Source organism: Mus caroli, unplaced genomic scaffold (genome assembly GCF_978045245.1).
Source record: "Mus caroli unplaced genomic scaffold, Mus_caroli_1 scaffold_6, whole genome shotgun sequence".
NCBI lineage: Eukaryota > Metazoa > Chordata > Mammalia > Rodentia > Muridae > Mus > Mus caroli.
In genome coordinates this window covers 144,976,099-145,001,251 of record NW_028227261.1, presented here as the reverse complement: position 1 = coordinate 145,001,251, position 25,153 = coordinate 144,976,099, and the positions used below count along the sequence as shown (strand labels likewise).

At 47.6% G+C, this 25,153-nt stretch overlaps 1 protein-coding gene across 1 annotated transcript; it reads left to right on the top strand.

The window, feature by feature from the left end:
- Positions 1-8,646: 8,646 nt before the first annotated feature.
- Positions 8,647-24,688, top strand: Gdf6 (growth differentiation factor 6). Its single transcript, XM_021161619.2, has 2 exons — positions 8,647-9,058; positions 23,439-24,688. Exons 1-2 carry the CDS (start codon positions 8,647-8,649, stop codon positions 24,386-24,388), a joined length of 1,362 nt encoding a protein of 453 aa, XP_021017278.1. The 3' UTR covers positions 24,389-24,688.
- The last annotated feature ends 465 nt before the right edge of the window (positions 24,689-25,153 follow it).

Sequence of the window (25,153 nt, the reverse complement as noted above, 5' to 3'; positions counted from 1 at the left end):
GAAGTAAAGTTATGAGCAGTAGAGCTTTTGAAGCAATGTTGGGTTTACACTAACTTTTCAAACTTTTAAATCTTGTGCTTATTCATTCCAATATCAAATCCCAACCATTTTTTCAGATGTAAAGTGCTTATCTCATTAGTAATGAATCGGCAACATTTCTGAGTTTATTTTAAGGGCTCCTGAAAGCAGATACATTGAAGCACTGTTTTCAAAAGCAGGTACATGGGGATTGTTGCAGGAGTTTAATCCCAGGGTTTGAGTGGCAGAGGTAATAGCATCTCTGAACTTGAGACCAGCCTGGTCTACATGCTGGGACACAGACTAGCCTGGGCTGCATAGTTAGACTATCTCAAAAACAAGCAAACAAACAAACAAACAAAAACAAACAAAACAGCCTATGGATTTAAAGTGATAAAGTAATCATTTGTGGTAAATAGGATATATTAAAATTTTTCAATGAAAACTTTTGACCTAAATATTAGCATAAAATATATTCTTTTTTTCTGTTGGGAGAGCATTTCACACTTTTAGAAGTTAGTTGAATTGTTACCCCCCCCCAACCATGCCCATCCCCCTACTCCCCATAAAACCCAGTATGCTAACAGACAAGACAACATAAACAGCTCAGGTGGTGTTCCTTCAGCTAATACTATTTAGAGTTCTGACGAAAAACAGGTTCTGAGGAATTGATAGTAAATGCTGAATTCTCACTGCATGTAAATAAACCTGAATATGAGAACCTCTGTTTTCCCAGAGCTCCAGTAAATAGACTTTTTAACAGCAATCTCATGTAAAGTAGCCATGTGCTTATAATTACCCAAACATTGTAGATCCCCTGTGTGGAATTTCACGTCTTTATTGCTTCTATTTTAATGTTTACAAAGTTGGTAGTAATTTATCAAACCAAATCTGATCCTAAACAGGAAAGACGACTTCCTAGGTAACTGTAATTTTTCAATGCACGAGAATCAGACTACTCCTCGAATTGAATCATTTTGACTTTCCTAGGAACCCCGCATGCTCATTTGCGAGGCACTTTTCTCACTCCACTAAAGTATCCCCGTACCTATTAGCAGTGGGCAATGTGTTTTTAATCTAGAATATTTGGACAGACATAAAACATGTTGAATCATTACCCAGAGAGATTGTTGCCACAAAGTCACAGTGAAATACAGTAAAACTCCTTGCGTCAAACAAACTTAACCTTTATAGAGAAGCTACTTACCAAAAGGAATGATTTAAGGCAGAATGAAAACTAGATCAATGAAAACAACTGCACATGTAAATTCAGAACAAAAGCAGAAAGACTGAAGATGGCTAAAATTAACAGAGAACTTTGCTACTTTTAAAAAAAAATCAAAATATTCAGGTACTTATTATCACCATACTCAGAATCTACACACACTGATGAATCTGATCTTTTATTTAATGTATGAATTTTACCAAGAGGTTTCATTATAATATCCCTGTACGTGCTCCTGGTGTAGGCAATGTAGGGTTTACACTAACTTTTCAAAACTGCACAGAAGGTTTAATTGCACAAAAGACCTAATCTAATCTGCACCAAGGGCATACATATTTTCTCTTCCATCTTTGCGACAAAGCTTGCCAGGAGTTGTTTAAATTTTATTTTTTGCTTTATTTTTTTGTTGTAGCTATGGGGTACCATAGTTAAAGGAGGGAGTGTTGAGTTTAAACAACCAAGAAATGACAGAGCTCAAGTTCCAGGTCCTTCTGTCACCATCACAGAATACCAGTACTGGACTCACCTGCAGTCTGCTTCATTCTGATGTGCTCCCTCCCCCTCCCCCTCCCCCTTCCCCTCTCCCTCTCTCTCTCTCTCTCTCTCTCTCTCTCTCTCTCTCTCTCTCTCTCTCTCTCTCTCTCTCTCCCTTTCCTGCTCTCTCCTTCAGGGTAGAAGCAGGCTTGATCCTAGTTGTTTCTAGAGATCAGTCGGAATTAACCACTTACATAGCTTGGAATACTTATAGACCATTACATTTATCTGGTTCACGTAGGGGATGGAATTTATTTGCTCGCTAGGAGTAAGAATCATTAATTGGAAATACAGTTTCATACTACAGATTTTCCTTAGAGCTTTTTCTTAAAAATCAGGACACATCTTGAAGTCCTTGGCAAGTCACTTATCCCTACTTGATGGTGTAGGTCAATGGTTTGCCAATCAGAGAGTGGATGAGAATGCATCCTTATGCCCTCAGCAGAGCATGCTGAAAAGGAAGATGTCTGGGTCTCAGCTTGGGCTTTGTAACTGAGCAGACTGGTGGTAAGGCTGGTCAGGCCTACAGGCTGGAAACCACTGGGATGGGCAAGCTACTGGATGTTAATCATCCACAATAGAACAGCAGGAGAACAGGAACAATTGACTTGAGTTTTCCATAGGGACCTTGTCTTTTTTTCAAGTCTCCAGGTGCAATACTCTAACTTTCTGCCCATCTCAAGCAGTCATCTGCTACATGGTACTCACCAAATCTCTGATTCCTCAATGAGGTGGTTTGAATAGGTATGGTGCCCTACTCAACCTCATGGGTTCAGATGCTTAGTTCATAAAGAGTGGCACTACTAGGAGGTGTGGCCTTGTTGGAGTGGGCGTGGCCTTGCTGTAGGAAGTGCATCACTGGAGTCTGTCTTGAGTGTCATGGTCTCCCTGGCTGCCTGTGGATCAAGATGTAGACCCCTCAGCTCCATCTCCAGCACCATGTCTGCCTACATATTGTCTTGTTTCCTGCCATGATAATGGTCTAAACCTCTAAAGCAGCAAGCCAGCCCCAATTAAATGTTTTCTTTTATGAGAGTTGCCAGTGGCCATGAAGTATCTGCACAGTAACACAGCCCTAACCAAGACACTCATCACCTAAGCCTCTGTTTAGCCAGCAAAGCAGGAGACTCACAGTTATGAAATGAATACTCTGTCATGTAGCATAACTCCAAAGATCATCTCATCTGAGTTCTCTTCAGAGAACTCATTCTGCTAGAGAAACCATCAAATATGCGAACAAAAAAAGCACACTAAAGCTGTGCGTGGAAGGCTGAGGCAGAAAGATGGCAATGAGTTTAAAGTCAACCTGGGCTACATAGAAAGATTCTGTCTAACAGAGAGATAGGTGTGGGGTGTGCATGTGTGTGTGTGTGTGTGTGTGTGTGTGTGAGAGAGAGAGAGAGAGAGAGAGAGAGAGAGAGATCACATCATTTTTATTATCCAGTAAAAATGAACTCTGGATTTTTAAAAAATAAATGGGATGATAAGACTGTATAGATTGTGTAAAGCAAGGAGAATCTGAGGGGCTTGTGCCTCCTCTGCCCTCTTCCCGAGGGTCTACAGCTGCTCAGGACTTCGCTGTCTGCCATCTTTGACTTGCCCTGGGGAATGCTGCCCATCCTCCATGCTAATAGCTTTTATTTCTCTCACTATTTTTAATTACAAAATTTGCTGTGTACGCATTCTTGATTGTGTAATGTGCTCGCGCAGGTGTGGATACAAGAGCTCAGTTTTCTTCTTTAATCACTTTCTGCATCATGTGTGTGTGCATGTGTGTGTGTGTGTGTATTCACATGCATGTGCACGAGGGGGCAGGGGCTCACACACTTGTGTGCTCATTCATGTGGAGTCCTCTACCACTCTTCATGTTAGTTTTTGAAACTGTGTCTGCCGTTGAAACTAAAGTGTCTGTCCACCATTTATACCCTGCTGGGAATCACACTCAGGTCCTTAGGCTTGTATGGCAAGGGTTTCACAGCCTGAGACTTCTTCTAGTCCTCGTTTTCTGTACTTAAATTCCTTCTAAAAGTTTTTTTTTTTTAAAGATGTGTGTGTGTATTCCTCCATGAGTTTATGTGCATCTTGTGTGTAAGTGACACGGGGCAGCAGATCCCCTGGAATGGGGGTCAGAACTGATTGTAAGTCACCTATTATGAGTCCTGGGGCTAAACCTGCGTCCTAGGTGAGAGTAGCAAATGCTCTTTTTTGTTCGTTTTGAGATAGGGTCTCATTAAGTAGCCCTGACTGTCCAGGAACTCCCTATGTAAATAGGCTGACCTCAAACATTCAGAGACCCACCAGCCTCTGCCGCCTCCCAAGTACAGGGATTAAAAGGGTGTACCATGCAGTTTCAGTCTCTTAATTGCTGAGCCATCTCTCAACTCCTTTTTTCTTTAAAAAAAGACCTTTTCTAAGATGGGATTTTATGAAAATGTTGACAACGGGAGTGAAGCAGAAGTAAGTGTGGAAGATGCCAGGCCTGTCTGCCAGTCCCAGTCCATCCTGGGTGCTCCAGAAACACAAAGAGACTGAGTTTTAACTCCATAACCACAGTTGTTTTTGTAAGTCGCTTTCTTTTCATCAAAACTTACCTATGTTAGATATGTTCTGTTAGCTGGGCCAACTTGTCTCGCCTCAGTGGGAGAGGAAGCTCCTAGCCTTGCAGAGACTGGAAGTGCTGGGGTGGGTGGTGGTGGTGGAGATTCCCCAGGGACCCCACACGCTCTGAGGAGAAGAGGATGGGGCAGGGGGGAGGATCGTGAAAAGTAATGACCAGGAGGGGGGCAATGAGTGAATACATAAGGTAAAATAAGTAAAGTGAAGGAGTAAAAAAATAAAATAGAAAACCACGCTCATTTTAAATCTCATTTCTTTAAGGCCACTCACACGTACTATCTAATGCTACTAGACTGTCAGCTCATCAATTTATTTAGAAGTGTCTGATAGTAAAGTACGAATTCAGATCCTACCAGATTAGGTTTATATTTTTTTTAACCCTGTCCTCATAAGAGCTGCGCCCTAAAGATGAGATTCCACTTGCACATGGCACAGTCTTCCTGACTGCTTCCAGGGCATGTTTTCAGGGCCTCTTAAGATGTGGGTTTTTCCCTACAGGGGTGGGGTTACACTACCATTCTAATAGGGCAGACAATTACATTATCATTCTAATAGGGCAGACAATTACACTATCATTCTAATAATAGGGCAGACAATTTGTAAAGAAGTTGCTTTTCCAATTGTACTTCAAATATTAACTAGTTAAAACAAAATGTGTTTTGTCTCTGTTTTGACTCAGATTCTTACCATATAGTTCTCACCAGCCTGCAACTTGCTACACTGAGGCTGGGCTCAAATTCACAGAGACACCCTGCCTCTGCCTCCGTGAGTGTGGAGATTAGAGCCTTGTCTCTGCCTCTGCCTCCGTGAGTGTGGAGATTAGAGCCTTTTATCATCTCTCCTCACCCTCATTGGTACAATCTCTTTTCCTTACTTAAGAGAAAATGTTCTTCCTGATCCAATATGAAATAATCATTTTAAAATTGTTAAGAGTACACATTTAAGATAGTAATAAACGAGGCAATTTTATTTGGTTTTGGTCGTATAGTTCTGTGTAGCATATCTATAATTTATGAGTTTTTAATGTCATATTCTGTATATACTTTAGGAGTGACCTTCCAATTCACTTAAGTAATTTCTTTAAAGAGATTAATTGGGGTTACTAGTCCTTGTTTAAGCAGTTTTGCTTATGAGTAGCAATTTTCCAAGTGTCCACAAGGGGGCAGAAGATACCACAGATGTCTGTAACTGGGTGTGTGTCTGATCCTGGTATAAAAGCTATCAGGGCCAACCGGGGACCAGACTTTCTCAGTTCACATCAAGAGACTTTCACTGTTTCAAAATGTTCCCCACAAAAGAATCTGCCAAAGAAATGATTAGAGAGTCTAAGAAAGTTTGGAAACTAAAAACTCCACAGCAGTGTTTCAAAGATTATAGTGTGAAAACCTAAAAGCAAGTCTACTAATTGTTGTTTCTTATATCTTTAGTATAACAACACATATATGCACACGCATGTGTGAGTACACACACACGGGGGGGAGGATGGATGGGGGAAGGAGAGAGAGAGAGAGAGAGAGAGAGAGAGAGAGAGAGAGAATTGGAGTAATGGCCTTACTGAATTACTCTAAGACATACTTTAGAAGGGAAGTTTTAACTATAGGAAACGCTGGGTTAGGAGTCTAATGGCTTGGCTCCTGGTTATATTTCTGGCTTGCTTGTGACCTCCAGCCTTTTGTGTTGGTTTGTCAGTCTGTTTTCTTACCTGTAAGTAACCACTAGAGCCTTTGTGGCAAATGCAACTTTCCTCACTCAGATCCAAGGCTGCTAACAAGGACAGCAGCACCTGCCCTGGGGTAATCCTCCAGACAACGGTCCACATTCTTTGTGGTCCCTGCCTTTTGCCTTTCCACTACCGAGTCTGTTGAAGGGTTGTAGGCCATAGGCAGTGAGACCTCTGCCTTGTTTCCTGTTTACTGGTAACTCACAACAGATAACTGCTGTGGGCAAATTGAGCAGAGATGAAGGCCAGCAGGAAGCGTGGTGCTGAGAAAGGATCCAAGCCCATGAGTCATCCGTAACAGGGCTGTGGAGCCAGACATGCGCAGAGTGTCAGCACAAGGTACACATGCTCATTTCCCAGGAGAGAATGGAGACAAGCCATGGGAGGATGCCTCTCCTGGATGTCAGTACAGCGAGGGGAAGAGAAAGAGGTGCAGCACAGATATAAGAAGGCGATTGATTTGGTATTAGACATTGAGAGATGAGGGTGTCATCTCTGGGTAACAGTAATGTATGAAGGACATGTGCACCAAAGATGAAGGAGCACAGACAGAGAGAGCTTTTCGTCCTAGTGGGCTAAGTATTAATTAAGACTTCTGTTCCTAGCTCCTTTCTCAGCCTTACATTGGTGAATGATAATCGTCTAAATGCTAGAAAGCAGAAGGAAGGAAGAAGCTAGACTCCTTCAAGTCCCAGACAGGCCATGGGTTGGCAGTCATGAACTGAGTAGCCCTAAGGGACATAAAATGGGTTGGGGTAGAACCAGAATCCCTAGTGATAGAGAACAGAGCAGCCCCTCTCAATAGCCTCGCAATGAGGAGTACTGACAGTACAGGAGCAGTGTGATCATGGGCCTCAGTTTCTCTGTCTGTAAAATAGAGATAATTCGGCCCTTGTCTCAGGCTTGTTATGAAGATTATGTGAAACTGTTTGCTAAGGCCATAGAGCCAGGCCTGACACAGCAGGTGTCCAGGGTGAGTGTCATGCCTCTTAAGGAAGTCAGAAGAAAGGGAAGGGGAGAGAGGACCAAATTATCCTCAGGCCTGCAAGGTCCCAAAGAAGACAAGAGGGCCAGGGCAGAGAGAACCCATAGAGACTCACATGAAACCAGGAGGAGCAGAATGGCGGAACCACTGCTCACATTTACAGATGGTGTGCGAGTACCCTGTAAAGACTCTGGACAACTTCGGTCTAGATTGCTGTGCGAGAGAAGCTACGCTCAAACCTAGCAACGTCCAGGCTCCGTGAACCGCCGGGCGCTGGGCGGGGAAGACACTGGGAATCTGGGGACAGATAAGGAAACTCGTGATGGGGCGAGGCTGAACTGAAGAGAAACAGATTGGGGTAGAGCTGCGTAGGGAGGGGTCTGGTGGAAGGGGGGAGAGAGAGGGTGGGGATCAGAGAGTTGGGAGGCCACAGCCAAAAAAAAAAAAAAAAAAAGAAAGAAAGAAAGAAAAGCAGATTTGGGGGGCAGGGACGGGGTGAGGAGAGATATCGAATCGGAATGGGAAGGAATTGGGGGGAAGGACGAATTCCTGAAGACAATAGTACGGGTGCAGAAGAAGAGGGAGTCAAGCCCCTAAGGGGCCAGAGAAGTGTGGGGTCTCACGAACGAGAAATGAAGCAGCTGGAGCAAGCACCAGAGATTGAGGTCTGCGAGAGGAGAGCCTGGGGCCTGCAGGAGAGCGCGACAGCTCCGAGCACCGGTCCAAACTCTGAAGACTGGTGGCCTTTGCCTGACCTCGAAGGTCGGGAATTGACGCGGGTCTTTGTGGAAAGCAGCATTCTACCAAGAGAAGGGGGCTGTGAAGGACTGGCCCCTGCTCCTGGCTTTCGGGACTCAGGGATGAAACTTGCGGGCGGGGGTGGGGGTGGGGGTGGGGGTGAGAGGGTGCTAACCGCCCGCTAGGAGGGTAGGGTGGCAAAGAGAGGGTGCCACTGCCTGGAGCCAGGGCGCAGCCTGCAGCAGCAAGCCCCCCCCCCCGCCCCCAGCACCCCTCCTTCCCCGCTCCGAGCCAGCCGCCGCGGCTGCCGCTCCCCCGGGTCCCTGGAGAAGTTCGAGCAGCTGGTGGGGACTGACGGTCCCCGGCTCAGGCGGCCGAGGGTTGGCGTCCCCGCCCTGCCAGCCCGCCCCCGGTGCTGCCTGCGGGCTCTGACTCCCCAACCCTGGGACAGAGGCGCTCGCCTCTGGCTCGCCCAGTAGGCGCTCCGGACCCCGCGGCGCTCTTCCAGCTCTCACCTCGCCACCACCCCAGCCCACCGCCGCCCCCCACCCCACACCTCCTGCCCGCACTACCCGCCTCCCTCCCCATCCCCGCAGCGCTGCTCTCCCCTCCTCTTCCCACCTCCCGGCGAGGGGCGGGAGGGGGCGTGGCAGGGCCTGGATTTGTGTAGCTGCTACCCGGCTCCCCGCACTCGTAGTCTGCAGGAGGAGCGCGGCCCCCGCCGCTGTCCAGCCGCTCCGTGCCTTTCGCGCCCGGCGCAGCCGCCGCTGTCGCCGCCGCCTCTCCGAGAAACTTAGCCACTCGCTCGCCATGGACACTCCTAGGGTCCTTCTCTGGGCGATCTTCCTCATCAGCTTCCTCTGGGATTTGCCGGGTTTCCAGCAGGCTTCCATCTCCTCGTCCTCCTCCTCCACCGAATTGGACTCCACCAAAGACGTGGGGAACCGCAAAGAAGGGAAGATGCAGCGGACTCCACAAGAGAGTGCCGAGAGCCGGACGCCCCCGGAACACGGGCTGCCACAGAAGGAGCTCCGGCGGCGGCCGCCCAGACAACCTCAGGGGCAGGAGCCGCCGGGCAGGGGGCTGCGCGTGGTGCCTCACGAGTACATGCTGTCAATCTACAAGACTTACTCCATTGCCGAGAAGCTGGGCATCAATGCCAGCTTTTTCCAGTCTTCCAAGTCAGCTAATACGATCACTAGCTTTGTAGACAGAGGACTGGGTAAGTGGCAAAGAAAGCGCCCGACTCCTCTCCAGTTGGAGCTCCTCAGCCAGAGCGCTGCCCAGGCTCTGGCAGGAGACTGCTTTTGTGAATTCCCTTCGCATTTTGGACACCTCCCCCCTATTTTTCTTTTCTCAAGCCCCCAATTCTGAGTGCAGCTGCAGCTTTTGCTCCAGTCTGCAATCCTCCCCTACTTTCTTACTTTTCTTCTCTCCTTTTCCTTCCAGTTTTCTCTTTTGCCGAAAGCATCGCGGCGGTCAATGGTCTGGTAGCTAGCAGAGGAAGCATAGAGGAAAAGAAGTGGTGAGCAAATGAAGGGAAAGGGAGAAGGGCCAGAGAAAGGACTGAGAGACCCTGGCTCCAAAGCTTGTGAGGGTCGCGGGCCCTAGAGCATCCATGAGAGCTTTAGAGAGCCTCCTGTCTCTCAAGGAAAAGCCAGCACAAGTTAGTCAATCGGTCTAGGATCGGTGTCAGGCAGTGCCTAGATCCAGCAACCCTGTGGGTTCACCCGATGTCCTGCGTAGGGTGTGGGGAAACATCAGCCAGTGGGCACCCAGTGCCTTGTGGCACCGTTTTTTATTTTTCCTCCTCTCACACATGATAGTTTTCAAGCCACCGTCTTCGGGGTGGGCTGAAACTGGGACCAATAAAAGCGTGGAGTTGTTGGTGCTTACTGTACTACAGGACGGTACTCATCCACCTTTCTCAGCCAGACAACCCTTCTATCGATGAGCATCTTGGGACCCAATCTTCATCCCCTGTGCCAGACAGGATGCATTCGCGTCTATAGGATTCTGAGCTTCCTCCTCTTGCTATTATCGCTGATCCACAGCATAGCATGGGCAATGAAATCATAGCATCTCAGAGAAATCTTCAGAGATTGGGGAAAGTTCCACCGGCTCCTAGAGAGGAAAAGTAATTCCGAAAAAGCAAGAAAGGAGGAGAGGAGGAGAGAAATAGCGAAGGACTGAGAGGAAGGTACAGAGAAGGTAAGAGGCACTTCCCATACTCCCAGACTTAGCTTCGACTCTGTTCCTAGAGCCACAGGTTCGGGTTCAGTGGAAAGTACCCAGAAATTCAAGAGTCCCCGGGATTGGACTGAGGGAACTGCTCACCTACATCTATCTACCTTAATTGTCTGCTCAGCTCCATCTATCTACCTGAATTGTTCCCTTGAATTTTTCCAGAGTAGGCTAATGTCCCCCTCCCCCACCTGCCCCAAGCCCTATTCAATCTCCAGCATCCAGCTTTCTGGAAGCTGCTTTTCTTCCCAGCCAAAGTTCTGGCCCAGCCAGGGACTCAGCTACAATCCGAGGTCAGCTGGGTTATGAGCTGCTGAAAGGTCTCGATGGCAAATTAACGCCGCTGTATTTTATGACGATTTTAGGAATAATAAAGTCACCTTTACAAAGACACGTGGCTTCTTCGTATTGCTGCTACTAGGTCTTGGACCTGGGTACTTTAACTGCAGCGCCAGCTTCTTCCTACCGCGCTGCAGTGCAGTCTCTCCCAGCAACTTCTCTGTTAACCTAGCATCTCTAGTGCCATCACCAAAGGAGAAGTGACTGAAGGTCAGAGAATACTGCTTTAAGGGAAGAAATCCTAGAGGCCTAGGCTGCCAGGCGATAGGTACGTTTTTCTTTTCCTGGGAAGTGTCAGGCTCTCCCATTTTACCCCAGCCAGACACCCTCATTGGTTCACTACTCCCTGAGAGTTCCTTGGCACAGGACCAAAGGACAGTGTGTGCTCTTCCAAGGTAGGACTTTGGAATTTCAGAAAGCATGAAAAGCTGCCTGTCTCTGGGGGCCCCAGACCTTGCAAAGACTCCAGCACCCATCAACCCTCGTTTGTACCGCAGCACCTACACACCCTAGAGCTCAGGCATCGCGCTGGGAACCCGCGGGTTCTTCAAGCAGGAGCACGAGGTGAGGTTTGGGGAAAGGGAAGAACACTGTTCCCTACCCATGGTCATAAAGCCAGATAGACTGTGGTTTCAACCTCAGAATGCGTTGAGAATAGGGCTGCCAGAGATCCCTAGTCAAAGGAGACGCCGCAAGAGCACCAGGACCAGGACCGCAGCTTCAAAGGCTCTGTCTCCTCCTCGCTTGCCAAGTTCGAAAGAAAACTGTAAGAGGGCAGCTGGGATACTTGGAAGGTTGCGATGCTGGTCTCAAGCCTCACGGGTGTAAAGGAGCTTGGAGGAGGAGGGGGGTGTGCAGAGAGGGACTGGAGGGGCGTGCGGAGGAGGGGCTGGATTGCTGGCTGCAGCCCCAGCTTGATAAAGGGAAAACCTCACTTTCCCTCTCACTGATTTTGATTTGATGTGTCACCGGCGGTGACCTCGGGTTGGACCTTCCGGGGCTTGCTTAGCATTGGGCCCCTGATTGGAGTGTTTCGACTCAGCGATCTAATTGAGGGTTCATGTCATAACACATCAAACGGTGTCTAGTCTCCCGTGATGGAAGGGACCCACTAACCGCGCATCCTCAGCTTCTGGCTAGGACTTCCGCCCCTCTCGCGCGGGGGCTCTTAACGTGCCAAACTTTTCAACATCCCCTCCCCCAAGCCCTGAGTGGGTAGACAAGGAAAAAAGAAAGGGCCAGCCGGGAGCTGAGCGGGTCTTGCTAAGTTGGCGCCTTGCCTAAGGGAGGTTTAAATCACCACAGAGTGGTAGAGTAGGCTCGGAGCTCAGAAGCCCAGAGTACCTCTAGAGGAGGAGCCTTGAAGCCCGTTCAAATGCTCCAAGACACTCGCAGAGAATTGATTAAAGGTCTTGCTCACATGGGTACTTTAACGTTATACCTGAAACTGGTGTTTGAGAATGGGAGGGCTGGAATAAACAAGAGAGCGATAGCTCCATAGAGTCACCAGCAGCCTTCTGTCCAGTCCTGATTGCTGCTCCCTGTCCCACTCGTCCCGAAGGAGGCCTTATTGCAAGCTTTGAAAGGGTAAATAACAGTAGCCAGGATTGATTGAGCTTTTCCTGTGGGCCAAGCACTGTGCTAAAAGCTATGACGACAGGAATGAGCCCATGTACTTCTCGGCTACTGTTGCTGCGTTGCTTTAGAGGTGAATTAAGAAAGACAGAGAAATTAAGTTGTTCAAGGTCACACAGCTTGTGAGAGGTGAGACTGGCATAAGAGTCTAGACTCTGAATGATAAATACTGTATGCGTGGATGGGATAACGACAAGAAGTTTGTAAGAAGTATGCCGAGATGCAGAATTTTTTTTTTTTTTAAGGTAAAGGTGAGATTTTCTTTCTGGCTTGATGTGTTTCTGTGGTACTTAAAGCCCCAATTGGCAGTTCTTTTGGAGCTTTGGATGCAAGGGTCTGAAAATGTGCTGTGCCTGGCTTCCCCTTGTATTTATTTAGCAGAGGCAAAAACTACTTTATGGATGATCTTTTTAACACGGTTTCATGCTGTGCCTCAAAAAAATATTTTGGATAAGTAGAAATGAGAAAGTGTGTTTGTGTTGGTGTGGAGCTGAGATCACAGGATCAGAGTGAGCCAGGTTAGATAAGAAATTACGAAGACCAGTAGTTCTGGGACCCCACTTCCAGCCAGCCAAGAGGGGGTGGGGGGGACTGAGCTTGAGAAAGGTCCTACTTTGCAATTTATGTTATGTGTGTGTATATATACATGTATATATATATATATATATGTATATATATACATATATATATGCAAAACTTTCAAGGCATCAAAGATGAAAGGAGCAAATTGAGTTTAACGTTACTTCTGTAGGCTAGTTTTTCCAGAGACTTTGAAATAAGAATAGTTACTATTGTTGTATTGTTGATACAAACCTGCTTACAGAAAGAAGGCAGCAAAGAACAGAGAACACCAAAGAAGAGAAGAAAGCATCCTTTGGAGCTGGGCACCCTTAGAATCCCGCCAGGGAGAGTCTGCTCTTTATCTTCAGCTCAGAGATTACAGGGAGGCAGAAGTGTGCTAGGGACAGGCAGGCTTTGGAGAGAGGAGGGCGATCTAGTGCTTCATAGTTTCCTGCTATTGAAGTTTGCCTGTTACATTGTGCTGCTTTCCGCATGGAGCAATCAACCTAGCAGCACTAGCACATTTGCCTGTACCCTGTTGTCGTTGGCAAACAGAAAATGAAATATAAGCAGGGAAGTATTTTAATGGGGACGGAGGGAATTCGCAACTGTTAATTATTTGGTGACCTTGTATTCGATTTGTTTGAGTCCCTTATAAAAACACTAATTCATACCAGACGGCCAAGTGAGGAAGCTGGGCAGAAGGTTCCAATCTAGGCTTTATTTCCCCGGAAAGAGAGAACAGCCTTGGAAGGGGCTTGCTAAGCGTGCAAGTGAGTGTGTACGAGGGGTGCGGGCAGAGGGCTGGGCACAGAGCTGGCTTTGTAGTTCAGGCTGAAGGATCTTCCTAGTTGGGTTAATCTGAGGTTCTGGGGAAAGCCCTGGGTAGGACAAGGAAGTCTTAAAATCCAAATTTTGTCCACTCTTCTAGATGGAATGATTCAGGTATATTTAAGGCCATAAACCAATCCCCAAACCCATAGGCTTATAGATCAACACCAGTTGCTGTCTTTGGATCTTTAAAGGGGAACAAAAGGGAAAAGGCAAGATGCTAAATAGACTGGGAATCCTGTGTGGTCAGAGTGCAGGTTGCAGGAAGAATCTTAGCCAGGAAGGCTTATCTGAGGACATCAAAGGTTATCCCCTTCTCTGGATGCTCAGGGAGTTTGGAGTTTTTGCCCAGGGTGTAATCGCTAGTGGGGGAGGGGAAGGAAATCATGCCCTAATACCCTTTTTGTTCCTGCATATTAAGAAAAACAAAATTTATCCAAGCAATGTACGTTTTGTGAATTCTCCCTTCCTAAATGAATCAGGATCGGAAAGCCATCCCTTCTGACCAGAGAGCATCAGTATCCCTGGATCCTCTGGGAACTCGGGTCTTCCATGGCAAGGAACTTTAGAGTAACCTGTTTCCTCCACCTGGAGTTCTCAGGTGCTACCCCACCTCTTCCATAGTCAGCCTCATCTAGGGACTTAGTGTTTGGTGGATGGGGCGATGATAGAAATGTGCCAGATAAAGGAAGTCTTGCTTCCTGACAGACTGCTGTTTGTATCAACCTCTGTCGATTCAACCATACTCCTAGGTGCTTTCAAGAACAATAAAAAGTTCGATAACCGCTTTGCTTTTTAACAACCCAGCACTAACTGCGATTCTGTGGAATCAAGGAACAGTCCTTTTGGTATAGAACATGGGAGTAAGGACTCATCGCAGATCCTTTGACAGCCCCAGTGTAAACCCTGTATGTTTATTTTTAAGTTCAATTTGAGCTAAATTATGTCTTCTGTTTACTGGAATTAAATAGGTCCTCATTGCCCTAATGGGTTCCTTCTGATTTCAGGTACACACATTGGTACTGCCTGGGGTGGAGAATCAGGTCCACTTGTCAAGGAGGGACTGCAGGAGCTTTAAAAAGACTGCAAACTGCTTGGTGGAGAGAGAGGCTCTGGCTGTGCAGTTAGAGACTGGCATCTGAGGCAGGACAACATTTCAGACCTGAGTGGTGTACAAGAGCAGAGAAGGGAGGGCTTCTAGCACTAATTGGTTGCCACTGAGGTTGAAGAGAGGGGCATAAGGCAGGACAGGGCAAGAAGGAGCAGTGTTTTGTACAGCAAGTTTCTAAGGGAGAGATGTGGTCCAGCGCTGCCCAATTTCCAATAGACTGGAGCTTGGAAGCTCAGTGGGGGAGAAAACCTGAAAAACAAAACAAAACAAAACTTCCCAACTGTGATCTGCAGCTGACACCAGGAATCTCATTTTGCTACATTGTTGAGAGATAGAGCAAGATGAGTGACTTAGAGGAATCCCTTCTTCAGAGACTGCACCTCACCCAGTCCATCAAAGAATATTATGGAGACTTTTTCAAAGCAGGAGTCTTGGGAAATGGGAACACAAAAATCTGCCCGCCATCCGGTGCATCTTTGAACCTTTGCCTTCTGCTGCTACAGGGTTAGCTGGGAAGAGGAGCTGCATAAAACATCCACTTACCTTTTTGCTTCTGGGCTGAAGAGGCTTGGGTTGAATTGCAGATTCTAGGAGAGCTTTAAGATTCATGCATCCCCATCAGTAACTCTTACCAGGAAATGTGGTGTCACTTCTGCTGAGCTCTTTGTAGATTCAATCCCCACATTTCCGGAAAAGCCACCTTCAACTTGGTCCTGGCCCTTAGGAAAGAGTGTCGACTTGGGTCCCTGTGGCACTGGCTACCTCTACAGTTTGCAGAGGATGAGTGGGAGCTAGGAGAGGTAGTTTTGAGGTCCTGTATGTGGCTCAGTTAAACTTTAAACTGTTGTGGTTGGGAGCTCCAGGTGAGACACAGCTGAAAAGACAAATGCCAGGTCAACTGTCCTTGACCTTGATTAGTCCCTGTCTCCCCAACAAAGTCAAAGAAATTTTAGGAACTTAGCTCCCAAGTAAATATTTCATCTGCCAAGACAAAACTAGGCTTCCATTTGCTGTACTCAGTACTCACAGAGAGCCGGCTCTTTTCCTTTGTAGCTGCCCAGAAGTTAGCAAGACTGAGTTTGGAGTTATCATTTTGAGGCTGGACCAAGGATCAATGATGTCAGGCGAGAGTAGGTTCCTTTCTGAACTTCACTTTTTCCCACTGAAGCAGACCCTGAGGTACCATCAGGAGTTCTCTGCTGGGTCCAGGCAGGTGACGAGACCCTAACCCAGGAGCCTACAGATCCAAGTTCATGTGAGGAGGAAAGCATAGAGCCACCATGCCAAGGAGTAAATGAAGGGAAGAAAAAAAGGAAGAAAGGAACAAAATCAGGCAACCCATGAATGGTTCCCAGGTCACTCTTGGAATTGAAGAGGACAAAAACGTTGAAACATACATCAAGCTGTGAGTGAAGGCACCAAGAAAGTCAAGAGACTCTGAGAAGTTGGACCAGTTTATGTGTGAGCAGGATGTGTATCCTGACAGAGCCACCAAAGTGATCTTATTACTGACAGATGTAGTGTACCACCATCAGCACTGAGACTCAGGTGTTCTTTTTTAGGCCTCCTCCCTTCCACATAGGAGTAGGGTTTTGTTTTGTTTCTGCTTTTTCAGGTACAAACAGGGAATATATCCTTCTGTTACTACCAGTGATGGGTTCTGTGGACAGACCACACCTACAAAACATACCCAAGAGAGGAATTACAGGTTCCTCAGGGCTTCACTTGCTCAGCCAGGGAGACTTATGGGTTATTGCATAGGATAACACTGCCTTACTGCCTGGTGGAGACCTACAAGAGTGATTCAGCCTTTAAGACTGGAATTTAATGAGTGTCATCATCTGACACTGTGGTGTTGTAAATGAATTTCAAAGCTATTGTTGCAGAGGCCTTGGTTGTCATTACAATCAGATGGGTAGGAGCCAGATGTTCTTCTGTTTTCTTTACCTGTGTTGCCCAACAATGTTTTTCCTCTACTCCTAGAGATCTAGTGGAAATAACTGGACCATGGCTGTTCAAGGAGTCCCAGAAGATGATAGATAAATCTCTTCCTACCAAACTATAGATAATTGTAGTAAGGTTGGCTGCAAGTTTCCCTGTACCACGTAATATACCTTGATTCTGACCTTTACAGTGATCCTGCCAGATATATAGGTGATTCTCCCACTTTGTAGATGAGACTGGGAGGTCAGGTGATTAAGACACCAAGTCACAGATAAGGACTGGAATAAACGACATCTCTCAGACTTTAAGTGACCATGCTCATCCACACTGTGAGTAGTAGCTAACATATGTATAACATTGTCAGAAGCTGCTCACATCTCCTATGTGTCCCTGTGAGCCAGCATCACTGTCTCCACTTTGTAGAAGACACACAGATGCTTTCTTATGTTGTCTTCCAAAAGTCGTAGTGTTGGCGAACTTTCAGCTTAAACGGCTTAGGAAATGTGTGACTCGTGGAGACCAGGTACCTGAGCCACCCCTCCTTCCTAGCATGAGCAGTGAAGATGAACAAGAATCATCTCAGGGGTTCAGCTGTGCACAGAGATCAAGAGTTGTGTTTACAGTGATGCCACAGGTACAGGAGCCAAACTGTCAGTGCCAACATTACCGGTAAGCCTCCTGGGTTTTCATTTATAGCAATAGCTTTCTCAGAGGTGAATTTTATTTTTATTTACAATGTATATTATGGAATACTGTCTAGAATAATGGACTTGTGAGCTTTCTGTGGCACAAGAAATGTATGTATCATGACATTTTGCTCAACCTTGCTCCCCATGTCTTATGCTTCCAACAGTTGCCTCCCCCGCCCCCAATCTGGTACTCTTTCAACTACCATGTCACACATACATTTTTGTATATTCCACAACTGTAGAAAGCATGGAATATTTATCTTCGTCTCCTGGCATTAGCCTCTCCTGCTTATCGTTCTTCCCCACTGCTGGGATTTTTAAACATGCATTTTTAATTTTTAGCTGGCACGGTATTTACACATACTTACAGGGTACAATGTAAAATCCTAGCTTTGTTACACACACAGACACACACACACACAAAATGTGTAACCATTAATTCATAGGTGACTGTGAGAATCATATAAGAATCATATAAATTTATATTTTTCCCAACACCTAGTAAATTCTACATGGCTGTCTGATATTACAACCAATGCTCTAGGTGGTCAATTATGGTCCTGGGGTCAAGCAAGAACATTCAGGGGTGCTGTGTAGGATGGTCCCAAAACGTTTTATTCATGAAAATTCTTAGCAAAGGGCCAGAGTTTGCAAGGATGGGCTCTGGACTGCCTAGGAAGTATTGTATCCTAGGGGCGCAGTAAATAGCCCAAGCATAGATTGTCACCACAGGCCTTCGTTATCCATAGGGGGAGTGCACCTGGAATATTCTAACTTGACAGAGTCTGCACAGTCAGGGTGATGGCGGATCTGAGAACCCAGCATTGCTCCAGACACATGCACGAAGTCTGAGTTCCGAAGTTTTCCACCTAGAAGAGGAAAAGGTGACCCATCCAGGGAAAACTGCATCACAGTCAAGTATTGATCTGATTGAGGACCAAAATTTAAGTAGTGCAGGCTGCCCCTTTCTTTTCTTTCCACTGCACCATCAAGGCCTGTGTAGAGGAGTCCTGAGAGATGGAGCTCTTGGAAGTAGTGCAATTCATCTCTTACTGGTTGCAAGAGGCTAAGTTAAGTCTTGGTGCTCTGAAGTTTCTTTCCTGGAAATGACTATAACAGTGGAGCCTAGCTTAAATGCTTGCTGAAGGGATCTGAGAGAGGCTATCAAAGCTCTGAGTTCCATGAACCTGGCACAGTTAGCACCCAAAGCTACTTCTGGGTCCACAATAAGTTAGGGTTAGGAAGGAAGCTTAGTTTCAGAGTCTGGAGTGTTCTTTGCAAAGATGGGCTACTGATTGTCTTTGCACCCCACGGCCTCATCCTCCTTAGCATGTGTGAGTTGGAAAGGTCACATATTCTGAGCTCTCTAAGCTGTAGTCTACCTACAGATCCTGTGCTTCCTGGCGCAGAAGGCATGGCCAGGCAGATGGAGGAGCTTGCCAGAGTCTGACCAACATCTATACACAGAATCTCAGTTCATGTAGAGAATGAGGTGCCAGTCAAGGTATAAAAGGCCTGCTGATCCTATTGGAATTGCATACAAACTTTTGGTTCTGGTCCCTGGGAAAAAACAGATTCAAGCTGAATCCTCAAGAGGGTCACCAACTGTATAAGGTCCCAGTGATGTCTTGGGAAAACAGTTCTGATCCTTTCCCCTCTGTGAGTTTCAGATTTTTAGGAATTCTATGAAGGCTGGCTGGCTGGCAACCCCTTAGGTAGGAGTAACTCCAGTGTACTGATGGAATATGCTGCTTTGTATCCTAAGCTCAGGATGTCTGTGGACTCCCTGGCCACATCTTTTCCTTTCCATTTTAGTGTTTGCCTCTAGAGTCCTTCAGCTATTTACTGTGCCCACCATAGCCTTGTGCATCTGCCTGTCTAAGAACGCCTGTCTCCATAATCACTCTGGATCCTTCTTCTCTAGTTAAACCTTCAGCTTCTTAACTTATATTTATTCTGACTGAGACGTCTTTTGGTCAACATCCTCCTATTTGAAATTTTAAAACTTCTGGATGACGTAATCATAGTACAACAAGGAGAAGGTTGGAGGGTGGAGAACTCCAGTCCAGTCTGGACTGAATAGGAGACTTTTTCACAGTTAGACAAACAAAGCAAAACCAAGACCCTTTACACCCGAATTGTCAGAACTTTCATTTTGCCCATATTTGTATTTTGCCAGCTAGAGACATGTAAAAATTTTCTTCAGATGCCCATTAGGACTTCTCCTCCTTTCCCTCCTCCTCTCTTCTCTACTCATCTTCTGGAGAAAAAGGAGAAGCAGAAAATCCCTGCAGTTACGCCTTGAGAGACTCATGAGTCCGGTGCTCAGGAGAACTCGGTCGACGGAGGTGAGAGCTGTGCTGTGAGACAACTTAGCTTGAGGCAAGCAGAAGTCTTTCCTGATGGACTACTGACCATTCTCCAACCCAAAGAGCCCAATGCAGACAAGTGTTTTGAAGACACTTGTGAGATGCTTTATGAGAATGTGCTATAGATCAGAAGCCAACAGTGGACAGTTGTGTGAGGGAGGGAGTCATTTGCTGCCACCACCCTCATCTCTCCTCAGTCTTACGTGCTTATGGGGCCAGGGTCGGCTTCCTGGCCACAGGTGACCCATGGCAGCTGGGCTGGGCTTTTGTTTGCCAGGCCAGCTGGTAAAGTATTTGGAGCATCTGTAACTACTGCTTGGTGATCTCTATAATCCAGACCTATGGTATGCCTCTTCTTGGCTATGTCTTTGCTGCATGGGGCTCCAAAGCAGGTTCAGACATGTGGGAAATGTGCTCTGGAGGGCACCTGTAGAGAGTAGCTACCTTCTTGGGTCCTGTGCTTAGGAGTTAGAGGCTCTGGAGATCTGCTGAGAAGGCATGCGGATGAAATTATCAAAACTTATCAGTGTTTCTATGGACTAGAAGAAGCCTAGAGAGACAATGACATGGTCTAGGTGTCTTGGGTCTTGCCCTGCATCTGGGTGCTTTCCTCTTTCTCTACTGCAGTGACTCTTCTCCCCACAAGATGGGAAGTTCAATCCCTACCTGTGTAGGTGGTCCTCTGAGACTGAGTCCCTGAGCCAACGGAATAAGCATCATTTGAATGTTCCTAGAAAGGCATCCCCCTAAGCCTCTGGAATCTGAATTTTTATTTATTTTTTTGTCTCTAACAAGTTCTTAGGATGCTAGGTTGTTTTTGTTGTTTGTTTAGTATTTGGTGTGTATGGTGTGTGTGTGTGTGTGTGTGTGTGTGTGTGTGTGTGTGTGTGTGTGTGTGTGTGTGTGTTATTAATGGCCACCACCCTTGACTGATCTCCAGGTTCCTGGGCTACAGATTTATGGCTTAGCCCAGTCTGATGACCCAGGTAGATTCTTTAGCAGCCTGTCTTCTCAAGGGAGGATGACGCCACTCATGTGTTTATTTCCCTGGGATGCAGGGGTGTTCTGACTGGGTGGCTGGCTGTAAGTGTTCAGGTAGGGACTGTCACGAGGTAGACTAGTACAGGAAGAAAAGGGAACAAATGGCGACTGAAGGCCATACCTGCATTCTTTCTCCAGTTCTAGAATAATAGAATGTGCAGGAGAGTCTTACAAGATAGGTCAGCGACAACTTAAGGTTGAAGAATCTACAAGAGCCTTTCTCTAGCTCTTATCCTCTGGCTCTCTAGCTTCTCTCTTGCTCCGCCTCTCTCCTCCTCCTCCACCCCCCCTGCTCCCCCTCTCTCCTTCCCCCCTCCCAGATGCTTGTTTCAATTTTGATTCAGAGGTGCAGACTACTTACTACCTTACTTAAAAAAAGAAATAAAGACAGACAGATAGAAAGAAAAGATAGGAGCCAGGTGGGGGTGGCACCAGCGCTTGGGAGGCAGAGGCAAGCAGATTTCTGTGTGCTCAAGGCCAGTCTGGTCTACAGAGTGAGTTCCAGGAAAGCCAGGTTACACAAGGAAACCTGTCTTGAAAAAAAACAAGCAAATTAAAAACCAAACCAAACCAAATGAATGGAAACAAAAGAACGATATCTCCATGTTGCAGGAGAGACAAGCAGAAACCTCACTATACCTGTCCGTGGTCTCTGGCCAACAACCAAGTATGAAAACATAGATGGATATGATTTCCCAAGGGCGACCAGGATTTATTCCCAACAAGCTCCACAAATGCAGTTTGGTCTGTATCCCCCTCCCTTTAGTCCCTCCCACTCTTGGTTGTTTCTAGAGTTCTATATTTGGCCTACAGTGCGGAGGCAGTGGGACTTGCTGCTGAACTCCCAGGCGTTGGATCTAGGCACAACTAAGTGGTGCCCTCGACCTCATCACTTATTTAGGCAATTTCCCCAAACCTTGGTTTTCCCACCATAGAAATGGGACCACTATCTATCTACTCTATTGAACTGTGCAATGGAGTCAAGGTTAGAACTGTGTCAGCCGGCGGCGGGACCTTTAGTTGGAACGGCATGTGTTGGCAGTTTGTCTGTCCCACCCTGAACTGGGGAGAGAGGGAGCAAGTGAAGCCTAAGGTGGCAGATACACTGATCTGGGCAGTGGCGGAGCACCACCTCAGCCACAGCTTTCTATGAAGGAAAATAAAGTGTGTTGAGCTCCCCCAGGGCTGGTTTGAAGGTCTTGGCTTCCATAAATCAACTTCCTGCAGCAGCTCTTCCCTTTTCGCCTCTCCTTTTCAACCTTTCCCACAGCTCCACCTCAGGTACAGGCATGCGCCTTAGAGGCAGCCGGCCAGCAGTTAGCCCAGCATGCTGACTGGGTGTGGCTGACGTTCCAGAGCCAGTGTCCGTGGGCTATATGTCCCCAGGCTACATCTGGACAGGCAGTGAGGGTCGGAATGGATCTGGCCATACTTTTACTATTGAAATTGACCCAAACTTTACTAGCTTCTGGGGAAAGCAGGGGGCTTTGGGGATTTTTGTATTTGCTGGGTTGTAAACATTTTATGGGAAGGCAGCCCAGGAAAATCTGCTTAGCTTTCTGCCTTGCACGTTGAAGTGATGTTGGCTGCATGCACAAATGTGTCAGAAAAAGAGGTCTAATATTCCATTCGTCCTAAAGAATTTGCCTTGGAATTTTTAGAGTCTGCCAGGCTGTATGGTTCACAAATGTATTTTTCTCACTTGTAACCAAGAAATGAATCTTTGAGATTGATTGAAAAACAGAATATCAGATTGGGTGGTGGGGAGAAGGGGTGGGGCATGTCCCTGCCTGTGTCTAGGAATCCCTGGTCGAGGTTTTCACTTTCCAGGAATGCCTATTTCCCACGGATGGAAAGATCTCAATAGATAAAAGTGCTAGTTTGTCTTTACTTCCGAAAGCAGCATCACTCTTTTATTTGTTGGAAGGAAGAAAAAGATTGGAAAAGAAAGAAGTGACACAGCAACTCCACCCTGTTTGCATCATGCTGGCCCTAAAACATCCCAGCAACACTGTAGTGGGGGTAGCAATATGACCCTGGACTAGTGGGTTTATAGAATAATCCTAACTATAAATCGCTTTGGAGTCTGAAGGAAAGGGGTTCATAATAAGTACCCAAAAGCCTCATGCCCAAGTCCTGTTCTTAGATATCGATTAGACAATCAGACTTGGTCAGTGATACTTTTTAAGGGCAAATTGAAAATCACGCTTCTACAAGTTTCATGTCTATTGTCCTGTGTGTGTTCTAGGTCTCCCAGCGTTATGGGTCTGTGGTAAGCAAGGACTTGCTATCCTCTTCGCTTCTATACGTTGATGAGGGTTGCTTGGGAAAGACAGACCTTATGACAAATATAGACGGGATAATTGTAGATAATTTCAAGTGGCAGAAAGATAATAAGCCAAGGTCTTATGATACTGGGCCAGGGAGGCTGTTTTGGATCAAGGTGGTGTGGGATGGCCCCTTGGAAGAGGGAACGTTTGAGGCGTTAATGCTGAAAGTTACTGGACAGAAGGGCTAGGGAAGCATAGCCCAGACTTGCGGCCACAAGGGCATATTAGTGGTTACACAGCCTGCTGACAGGGAGCCCAGGGAGGCCGCCTCTTACAACAGGAGTACAAACTTCTGTCCCAGCCAGCAGCTGAGATGAGGAAGAAGTCCAGCCTGGTGTGGCTCCTTACCACAGAATGTAGGTATGGTCCAGGCAGGAGCCTGGGGCCGCTGAACTGGACTCCCAGGCTGCCTGCCCCCTCCTTCCCACTTCCTCTTGGGGATTGCCGAAGAGCACCGGGCTGATCTCCCCGTAAGTGAAACTGACTGTAATTATTTTTTATCTCGCAGACGATCTCTCGCACACTCCTCTCCGGAGACAGAAGTATTTGTTTGATGTGTCCACACTCTCAGACAAAGAAGAGCTGGTGGGCGCAGAGCTAAGGCTTTATCGCCAGGCGCCCCCAACGCCCTGGGGGCTACCGGCCCGACCGCTGCACTTGCAGCTCTTCCCTTGTTTATCCCCATTGCTACTGGACGCCAGGACCCTGGATCCTCAGGAACCAACCCAGGCGGGCTGGGAAGTCTTCGACGTGTGGCAGGGCCTGCGCCCTCAGCCGTGGAAGCAGCTGTGCCTGGAGTTGCGGGCAGCCTGGGGTGAGCTGGACGCCGGGGATACGGGGGCGCGCGCGAGGGGTTCCCAGCAGCCACCGCCTCTGGACCTGCGGAGTCTGGGCTTCGGTCGGAGGGTGCGGCCGCCCCAGGAGCGCGCCCTTCTTGTAGTGTTCACCAGATCGCAGCGCAAGAACCTGTTCACTGAGATGCATGAGCAGCTGGGCTCTGCAGAGGCTGCGGGAGCCGAGGGGTCATGGCCAGCGCCGTCGGGCTCCCCAGACGCCGGATCTTGGCTGCCCTCGCCCGGCCGCCGGCGGCGACGCACCGCCTTCGCCAGCCGTCACGGCAAGCGACATGGCAAAAAGTCCAGGCTGCGCTGCAGCAGAAAGCCTCTGCACGTGAATTTTAAGGAGTTAGGCTGGGACGACTGGATTATCGCGCCCCTAGAGTACGAGGCCTATCACTGCGAGGGCGTGTGCGACTTTCCGCTGCGCTCGCACCTCGAGCCCACTAACCACGCCATCATCCAGACACTGATGAACTCCATGGACCCGGGCTCCACCCCGCCTAGCTGCTGCGTTCCCACCAAATTGACTCCCATTAGCATCCTGTACATCGACGCGGGCAATAATGTAGTCTACAAGCAGTACGAGGACATGGTGGTGGAGTCCTGCGGCTGTAGGTAGCGGTGCTGTCCCGCCGCCTGGGCCAGGGACCATGGCGGGAGGCCTGACTGCTGAGAGAGGAGCAGGAGCTGGCTTGGAAGAGGCCACAGGTGGGGGACAGCCTGAAAGTAGGAGCACAGTAAGAAGCAGCCCAGTCTTCCCAGAACCTTCCAACCCCCAACCCAGAAGCAGCTAAGAGTTTCACACTTTGCCTTGCCAGCCTGGAAAGACTAGACAAGAAGGATTCTTTCTTTTATTATGGCTTTGTTTCCTTGTTTGTTTTGTTTTGTTTTGTTTCGTCTCCTTGGTTTTGATAGGACATGGAAGGAGGGGAGATGCTTATCTGTTCACAAGTGTTCTGTGGATTGGGGGAGGAGGGAATAAGATAAATAACCTATTACTTTTGCCCGCATCTCAGATTGGTTGTTTCTACCTGTGTAAGAAAGTGAGACCTTTGAGTCTTTCCAGCCAAGTCCCAGCTGGCGTCCTTGACCTCACAGGAAGTATTTGGGGAGCCGACCAAAGGAATACGCAGTCAAGTCCGGAAGGGTCTTACCCTTAGAGAAGCCAGTGAGTCAGGAAGGGTCTTACCCTTAGAGAAGCCCAAGCTGCCTCCTTCTCAGCTCTGTGCATCCCCACTCCCCACGAATTTATCAGCTCTGTCCTGGCCTCTCCCAGCGAAGGGAACAGGGAGTTGCCACCGCTGTGGGCTCAGACCTCCAGATGCCTTTTCTGTTGCTGGTGGGGGGTGGGGGTGGGGTGGGGTGGGGGAGGATTTGGTATGGA

Excerpts from the sequence above, each read along its gene's own strand:
- Gdf6 (XM_021161619.2), top strand. The coding sequence starts at position 8,647 with ATGGACACTCCTAGGGTCCTTCTCTGGGCGATCTTCCTCATCAGCTTC. Across the intron at positions 9,059-23,438 it reads CTTTGTAGACAGAGGACTGG|ACGATCTCTCGCACACTCCT; the intron begins GTAAGTGGCAAA and ends TTTATCTCGCAG.